Source organism: Ochlerotatus camptorhynchus, unplaced genomic scaffold (assembly GCF_037179485.1).
Source record: "Ochlerotatus camptorhynchus isolate MF236.1 unplaced genomic scaffold, CSIRO-AGI_Acam_v1.1 ptg000130l, whole genome shotgun sequence".
NCBI lineage: Eukaryota > Metazoa > Arthropoda > Insecta > Diptera > Culicidae > Ochlerotatus > Ochlerotatus camptorhynchus.
The window spans coordinates 849,347-859,039 of record NW_027040620.1 but is presented as its reverse complement, the minus strand read 5'-3'; the positions used below and the strand labels follow the sequence as shown (position 1 = coordinate 859,039).

Below are 9,693 nucleotides of genomic sequence, written 5' to 3'. Positions count from 1 at the left end.
GTTTTTTTTTTAATTTTATTGACGATATTTTTGTGTGGGTCAGTGAGTATTTCAGTTAAATTGCAAATCAATAATTCAGGTCTGTAGGAAACCGTAACATGTATAAGAAATTTGTCCATGTAAATTTAAATGTGAACAAACGATGTGAATGATGTTTCCTTTCATGATCAATAAGAGAATAAATTATCATTAGTTCCCGACTCTATTGCCCCGCAGCGCCATCTTCGAGTGCCTTGCAGAAAGCGAATGTGCGTTTTTTGTGTTCAAAATTTTATCGTTTTTCTTTCAATGGATTCTTATCGTTTTCCTCTCAATCAATCTCCCCGTTTCATGACATCCGTTGATTCCGTTGAACGTGGCAACGCAGGCGATCCGTTAGCACGTTACCATATACGGAGAGCAACGAGGAGAGCACATTATTCCGTTCAACGGCAGCCATGTTGTGTTTGAGTGAGTCTGCACATGCGCTGTGGATTCCAACACTCGGTCATGATCCGTTTATTATGAATTTTACACTAGGTTGAATAAAGTTTTGTGCATGTGTTGAATTTGAACTACGTCGTTAAATCAATGCAATAATTTAGCGTTTGGGGTTTTTACGAAGACCGCATAATCGACAGAGTTTAAACCTCGGTTTAAACAAACCTGCAATAATGTTTCAGTTATGAAATTCGTTATGAATAGGTAATACAAATTCACCCTTCAACAGATTCGATTCAACTCTGCAAAATATACTTAGAACAAGGTATGATCCATCTTTCAAATTTATTAGTCTCAGAACAATTACGGAAATTTGTCAACCACTCTCTGTGCACAAATTGTCCTCACGAGTGTATGATTAAATTACTACACTGGAGCCCCATACGGATATTGTGTCAGTTTGGGGATAATTATCATTCACTACTTCAGCTGAATATTGAAAATCGGATGAAAAATTAGAAATGAACAAACCGTATGACTTATATTGAGAAGGTAGGGTGATCGTCATACAGTTCGAAAGTAAATTGTCATGCAATGCAATCAAATGATACCAAACAGTAATCTGAATGTAACATATTTAAAAGCAAGAAAACTTATCTCATTTTTAAAATTGTGTTCATTATGATGTGAAATATTCGTATTTTACTTAAAAATTACTGTAATAGGCAGTTAATTGGCAAATCAAAGTTGGCTCTCGTGGAGAATAGAAGAACTATGAAAGTGATGATGGTTTCAAAATTTTCCACGGGGAAGTATACGAGTGGAATCTTAAAATGCTTTTATTTTGTGAATGGAGCATTTTATTTAAATCTGGTTAGTGCTACGTTAGTAGAAAACTTCAGGTCTACTCAATAGACATATACCTAATACAGAAAACATCATTTCTTTTCAGATTTTTAGGTGTAAACATAGACTTCCGCTTTTCTACCACTGTAGCAGTAACCAGATTTAAATAAAATGCTCCATTTTCAAAATAAAAGCATTTTAAGATTGCACTCGTATACTTCCCCGTGGAAAATTTTGAAACCATCATCACTTTCATAGTTCTTCTATTCTCCACGAGTGCCAACTTTGATTTGCCAATTGGCAAATCAAAGTTGGCACTTGTGGAGAATAGAAGAACTATGAGAGTGATGATGGTTTCAAAATTTTCCACTGTGAGGTATACGAGTGCAATCTTAAAATGCTTTTATTTTGGAAATGGAGCATTTTATTTAAATCTGGTTGCTGCTACAGTTGTAGAAAAGCTGAAATCTATGTCTACACATAAAAATCTGAAAAGAAATTATTTTTTCTATATTATATGTCTATTAAGTAGTCCTTAAGTTTTCTACTAGCGTAACATTAACCAGATTTAAATAAAATGCTCCATTTGCAAAATAAAAGCATTTTAAGATTGCATTCGTATACCTCACCGTGTAAAATTTTGAAACCATCATCACTCTCATAGTTCTTCTATTCTCCACGAGTGCCAACTTTGATTTGCCAATATTGATGGGCAAAAAATAACAACTAAAATATGTTGAAAATTATCTAGCATTGATGTAACGAATATTTTCACAACTCGCAACTATATACAGTCTCTCTTTAACGGCCATAACGACAGCGGGATGATTGCGCGACAAAGCGTTGACACAGCCAGAAGAAGTAGCGGTTCTGCTTTTCCGTTGCCTCCTTTGTCGTCGTCGTTTGTCGAACGATTTTTGAGCTTGGGTTGGGGCTTGTTGGCAGTCCGTTACCAGCTGGGTCGCTCAGTTGCTCGCTCGCATTCGTTAGGTTCGCAGTGAGAAAACCGAAACAAAGTCACCCCAGAAGGGTTTCGCTTTCCCCGTGTGCATTAATAGCAAAATAGAGTCAGCGCGATTCTTTGAACCAGAATCCAAGAACAAAAAGTCTAAATCTAGCAGTTAGCATTCAATTGGATTTGTTGTTCGCAAAATTAGTAGTTCGTGATTCGCGCGTGCATCGAAGGGCAATCAAAGGAGGCCCCTCATCTATTTGAATCGGGAAAGAAGTACCCCCCCAGAAGAGGATTGCTTGGATCCTTTCGAAGGATTACACGTAAAATAGTTACTCTCGCACAAATTTGGAGAGTAAATTTTTGGTGCACTTCCGGAACGGTGTGAACTTTGCGCTGAAGAACTTGACCCGCAAATCGGAGTAAAAGTTTAAGGAAAATAATCGACCCACAGCCGAGACCATCTGTTTGATCCTGTATCAGAGTGTGCACAAGAATTGGTACAAAATCCGAAATAGGTGATTTTTGTGTTTGTTTCCGTCTTCTGCCACGCCTGGGATGAACGACAGAAAGGGCGCAGAACTAAGAAGAATGCCATAGAGAAAGTGTATAATGTAACAAAGAAAAATAAAGGTGCAAAGCTACAAAGTGATCGAAACGTAGAATTTTGTGAAACTGTGAAGAAAACAATAGAAGAAAGAGTGCCGATTCAGGAAGGAAGAGCTAAAAATAAAACACCCAAACCGAAATTAAAAGAGTGTTTCTAGAGAAGCAGAAAGAGTTGTACAACCAAGTGCGAAAGAGAAAAATCTAGAATCAAATTTGGGGCCAGTTTTATAGATCGTGCGTCTTGTGAGTGTGTGTGTGTGCAGCGTATATTGTGTGGATTCAAAAGGGGAAGAATATTGTGTGTTCAGTTTATCGATGCTCGCAACAGCGATGGATAACAAAGAGAACGTTTTCAACGGAGCTCGGGACGGCAATTTGGTTGTACTGAAGGTAGGTCTGCTGTCCGATACGGGGAAGGTTCAAGGATATAATATTATGCGAACTAACGTTTGAATGACGTTAATTTTTATCTCTTATCTGTTCGTGTTGATTTTGTTTTCGGTCGGTGTCGAAATGGGATGCGGGCATTCGGATCTTTTAACGAAGACCGAGATTTATTTTTATCTTCGAATGGGAGATTGTTACATAATATTGCTCTCTTCTTCACACCCAAACAGGAAATGTGACGTTCGGGAGCATTAGTTTGTTGTCGTTGGTTGGGAAAAAAGCTTTGGATGAGATCTGTCATTTGATGTGGAAAAAAAACGATTCTAGAGATCGTTAAAAATTAATTGAACACGTTTATTTTAAAATTCTAGTAGTTTATTTTTTTAAAGCAGAAATATCTCGCAATTTGAGACTAGACAATATTTTTTTTATACTAAGGGATGAGCTTGAAAAAGTGTCAAATAAGCTGTATTCATGATTCGGTAGAGATGTAAGTGGAACTCTACTCTCAAAAAAAAAAATGTCACATAAATTTCACTGGAAAAAACACTTTGAAAAAAGCTTTGAAACTTAGATGAATATATCAGGCATAACATTTGATAATGGCACAAAAGCATTAGTAAACAAACTTTCTAAGGCTCTTTACACGCGAACCAAAGTACGCCCAACAACATCATCGGATAGGGGCAACTATCACCTTTCCGAAAGTGGTATTGGTTTGCGTGGGCGTACTTTGGTTCGCGTGTAAAGGGCCTTTGAATGTTTGTTTACGAATGCTTTTGTGCCATTATCAAATGTTATGCCTTATATATAAGTTTCAAGTGAATTTCATGTAAGATAATTTCACTTCGATTCTACATGAATTAATAGTGTGAAAATTTCTGAGTGGTGATGGCACAAACAAAACCTAACATGGCGTCCGAACGGTGCATTGCTGACGAGTTGTTGCTGGATTCACAAATACCATCGGATTTGTTGAATTTTCTGATAAGTATGATGTTTTTCTTTTGGCATGATACACCATTTATTTATGGTATGTTTATAGAACGAGGAATCGACGGACGAGGAATGATCTCACCCGAAAGATTGGCAGAGGAAGTGTAGCTGGCCGGAGGTTACTGGAATACATAAGGCATATGATCAGCTTTCTGAACAGTAAAATTTTTATTATTTAAAAAAATAATTTTAAAATAAATAACAATGGATCATGCTACGAAGAAATTTACTAAAATTTAAGTGAAAACATAATAAGATTTACTTAGAAACTACCATAAGTCTATGTTGCTTTCTAGTGGATTGGGCAAAGATCTGTTTCACTTTGATTAATTTTCACTTAGACATGAAAATAAAGTGAAATTTACTTCCAAAGCCTATACTACCTATTAGAGTTGTATGTGGATTGAAATTGAAAGCCTATACTACCTATTAGAGTTGTATGTGGATTGAAATTAGAACTTTCAAACCGATCTACATATGAAAACATAAAATTTACGTGAAAACTAGATGGAACAAATCTATGTATGTTTTCATGTAACATCTAAGTGAAAAAATTTGTAAAAATTATATTGTTGCGTTACGTAATATTTGAACGGGCCCTTTTAGCTGCAAGCTAGCGCATAGGGGGATCCCCCTTCGAACCAGGCCGAAATTCACTATCAATAAAGATAAACCAGTTCGCTTTCAGCTGTAGAGGCAGCAGCAGCTGTATCTCTCGGTTTCGATCGCTATCAACAGATTTATTACTCAATCAAGTGATTGTTCGGAGCGCTGTTGTTCTTGCCTGCAACTCGATCGCTTTTGTCGTTGCCAGTTTGATAATGAGTGGCGTTGAAATTAAGAATAGAATAGCGTCAAGTTTTTCTTCAGGCATGGAAGTGCGAAACCCACCATGCTAATTTCGTGAAAGCACTGGATGCGAATCCCGTATTAAGGGATGCGACATAAAGGATAGCTGAAGAGAAATCCCTTTTCATAACGTTTAAATCTGAAGAATCGATGTTCCATACATTGTCGTTTAGTACGGAAGATTTGATTTCCATTATGCGAATGGAAAGGCAGTCGATGTACGTACAGTGTATCTCAAAAATAAGCGTACAGATGTCCTTAAATTTTAGTAAAACAGCTTTAAAATTACAATTTAAAGAGATACGTTTCTGAATTTGTGGCTGTTGAATCATCATTAATTTATCAATTTTTGATTTGATTTGATTTCTTTATTAAAGAGACTTTCAGCCGTAGGCTGGTTCGTCTCTAATTTATCAATTATTGGTACAGTGTTGGGCTTATTTGGTTGCTTTTATTAGAAGTAAGAGATATTTGAGAAAAATGCCTTTTCCTTGAAAGAACCATAATATTTTGAAATACAATGAACTAAACGTTTTTTTTTTTTAATTTTGCCCATTTTTAGTCATAATAAAGATTATTCATATTTCACTTATTTTACTAAAATTACGTCCACTAGGTAAAAAGCTGAAAATCGACCGATTTACTACAATAAATCTAACTTTATACAGGTTCTCCTAATAAAGTCCAAAACTAAAGCGATAAATCAATAAACATCTGTTTATCACAATGTTTCAAAAAATGTTCTACTAGGGTGTACGCTCAATTTTGCGATACACTGTATGTCACATGCGAAGAATTATAATCAATATGTGCGAGTTTATGATCTTCCACCAGTAGTTCCAACCCCAAGGTTGCAAAGTTCATTGCGATGCTGTTAGAAAGCATGCTTCTCGGCAACAGGACAGGTGTGTTGTTTCACAGCATCGCCACCCGCACTTTGCACCTTTACTCTTGGGGTTCTGTCAGTTAAAAGTCTCTCTGTTTAATCATAAAGGGGCTGTTCATAAATTATGCAAACAGTTTAAAGAAAGTTTTGCACTCGAATTTTCGTTTAACCTACCCAGAAAATTCGATTGGAACTCTCCTCTTGATAAGCTTAGAATTATCTTCAGGATTCCACGAAGGATTCCATTGAAACTCTCATTAGAACAACATTGGAATCTTTCTTAAAATTCTGAGAAGTCTGAGATTCAAATACAATCTTTCCCAGAATCTATTATATTATATCAAAATTCTCTTGGAATTATGGTCCCTCAGAATATAACCCAGAACTTGTTAGGAATCCTTTTCAGCATTTCTTTTGATTTCGAACGTGCATTCCTTTTTTAATTAACCCCAAATTTACATAAGTATTATTGGCAGAATTCTATTGATATATTTATTAGCTTAGCTTAGCTTAGACTGACTGCACTACTGCTTAGCTTAGACTGACTGTTGCTACTCCGTGATTGATCAGAATCAGTGAAATTGTACAATGAATCAACTGAATGGGGCTGGGAGTGACCGTCCATTCTCATTGTACAAGTTTCAGTGACTCTATATTTTGTAGATCAATAACGGCGCCGGCCACGTCCTTGCAATCAGGTGGGAGTAGGGAAGGAATATTTGAGTTACCTTTGTTGTTTGTGGGCCGTGTTTACCTCTGCACCCCAACAAAAGACACAGGAAAGGAGATTTTGTTAGTAAGTTGGGTTCGTTGGATCTGGATACATCTTGATAAGTGATGCGACCATGGTTTTAAATGAATCAGTGCAATCATACTTGAATTTGCCTGAAGCCTAAACAAAATGTTGGATCATTACAACATAAATCTGAAGACGTTCCATCATCGAAAAGCTGAAAAAAAAACTTAGAGCATGAGCATGAGCAAAATTGACCGCCCGCGACTGGCAACACCAAAGAGCTGAAAATCAATTCAAACAAATCAAATCAACAGACAAAACCAGGGTGAAAGCTGTAAGAGTGAATCATTACAGTATAAATCTAATGATGTTCCGTTATCGAAGAGCTGGAAGAAAACTTAAATAATTTAAATCAATAGATCCAGTCTGAATAAAGGCTGAAAAAAGAGAATAATTATACAGCAATGACCTCATTTTGTCAGCTAGCAAAGTATCATCCATCTTGAAGGAGGAAAATATGAAATCACAATTATGTGGAGTTACTGAAAAATAACAGTCTGATGCGCGGAGAGGCTGACAGGATCGGGTCCTACCTATAATGTGAATATTAGGAAGATTTATCATCATCAAACTATTCTTGAATTAACCTGGAAGAATGCTTGGGAATAATTGTTATACAGATAAATTGAATTGATAAACTAAATAGTTCAAACAACAACTCCAGCCTGTAGAAAAGCTGAAAATAGGGAATCTTTACAATGTGGATCCTACGCTATTCCACTATCGATGGGCTGAAAGTATTCAGTCTAAATCAATAGATTTAGCTATTTGAACCAAAGCTGGAAAAGGAAAAAAAATATGCGAATCAAGATGAGTACAGATATTTAAACTTCCTTTGTTATTTTGCTTGATCTTTTTTGATTTTTTGGAACAAGTTGCATCAAATTTGGTAAGGTTTAAATTTGAGTTCACACGATCAAAAATACGCACAAAACGAAACAAAATCGCGTTAAAATAGAATTCAATGCAGTATAGAGTTTCTCTGCATATCAGTTAACAAAATACCTCTAAGTTACTCTTGTAGTTCCATCTACAACTATTTTCGTATTCTCAATAGTAATAGCAAATTGTCTTCGAATTCTTATGTAGAATTTGCTTGAATCTAACGTAAATTCCTCTCAAAATTCCGTTCAGAATTCCCATGCACGCCCGTCGAAAGTAACTTAGAGACTAGGTCAAGTTGACTAACTTTCTTTTTTTGACGTAGACTACGAAAATCTCTAACAGCGACCGTCACGAAAAGGTGTTAGGTTTTGAACGCTCAAAACTTTATCATTTACAGATGAAATTATAATCCAAATACATCATGACTCTACAAATCTGCTGAAATAAATACTTTTTCAATTTTAAATTCAATGTTATCATTGTTTTCATTAAATAAACGTTTTCCCTAACCCAGTTGTCATAATCGAGTGCCATTTAGTTGCGCATCGTTCTGCTTGAACCTGTAAAGCTGTAAAACAGCGCTGATGTCGCGCCACCGCTCATTTTCTTAGTATGCCAGCTTCAAGCAGTAGCAACATCATCGCCAGCGGTAAAAGGTGAAATTTTTCGCTCTCTTTGCCGTCGTGCAGAAAAACTGCCTTGCAGCTGACGGCGTTTCATCACAAGATTCGCTTCGAAAGAATTCACTGAAGCTTGCTTTCATAATTATATTAGAAATCAGCCTGATTCCTCCTTAGAGTTTCCATGCAGTTCACCTAAGAATTGCCTTGCAATTCTGCTCATAACTATCCTGGGGCTGACCTGTAAATTCACTTAGAATTATCTAGAAATTCTTCAGGATATGCCCATGAAATTGTTCGCGGAATTCTCACAAAAATCTCTTTAGAATATATTAAAATTAACTCTTTTAAAATTATCCTCATAACATATTTTGAATATTCATTAGAAATGGACCTGGACTCATTTTCACAATCGTCATGCAATTTACAACAGAACTACCTAAAAATTGTACTCTGAACTGAATCTATTGGTATTTTTCTATGAAATACATTGTTGTTATCTCCAGATTTCTATACAGAATTCTCTTAATATTTAGTTCATCAGAGTGACTGTATTCTGAAAATCCAGTCCAAGGGTCTTAAAATTGGTCCAAAATCTTATATTTTCCCCAATTTGTCATCGAAATTCACGGACTTTTCCCAGTTTACTGGTCACCCTGCAATAAGTGCAATATTTCTATTACTGATTTTCCTATTCCCTGTTCCGCCTCAATTTTGATTTCCCGATGGGGGCGGGGTATAGCAAGCCATTCCATTAGCATAACTCTTACAATGTTATTCTAAAAGCACGAATAGGTTTTGTTTTTTTTTTGTTTTTCAAGGTACTGCCTTCCTTCGGAAGGGAAGTAAAGCCGTTGGTCCCCGGTTCATGAGTTGATGGGTCGATAGGTAGGGTCCAGGTGTGGGAGCTGCCTTCCTGGCGTCGGTAGCATTGGTGCTCAGCAAAACAAGATCGACGGAAAACAAATTAAGAAAAAAAAAAGGCAAGGTACTGAAATGTGTACTCTGTGATACGGAAATCACTTTTTTTTCCACCACAGAAAAGCTCCGTTTTCTGATGCAAAATGATTGATGTGCGTCCACAGAACGCTCAAAACATTTAAAAACAGTAACAGTTTGTCATTGTTCTTTGCTCAATCGGTAGATAAAATATGTATCAGTTGCGAAATTTCACTAAAAATAGGTGCAAAATTGTGCATGTCAATTATGTTTTTTGCTTTTTTTTGCATGACGGAAGGCTTAGCCTCAGATAGCCTTGTCGGTTAAGGTCCGGTTGTAGGTTCACTAAAGGTTCAGGACCAGATAGAATCCCAGCTATTTTGATGAAACACTCAGCAACTGAACTCACAACCCCTTTATTCTGGCTGTTTAATATGTCACTTGAATCCGGTACATTCCCGAAGGAATGGACAAAAATCCTACTACATGTATAAATCTGGTAAAAAAT

General features: G+C 36.3%; 1 protein-coding gene across 1 annotated transcript in view; it reads left to right on the top strand.

Annotated features, from left to right (window-relative positions):
- Positions 1 to 2,226: 2,226 nt before the first annotated feature.
- Positions 2,227 to 9,693, top strand: part of LOC135700208 (protein fem-1 homolog CG6966) — a 153,124-nt gene continuing 145,657 nt past the window's right edge. The window contains exon 1 of the mRNA XM_065220651.1: positions 2,227 to 3,217. Within this exon, the coding sequence (XP_065076723.1) occupies positions 3,143 to 3,217 (75 nt within the window). The 5' untranslated portion in view covers positions 2,227 to 3,142. The remainder of the gene's footprint in view (positions 3,218 to 9,693) is intronic.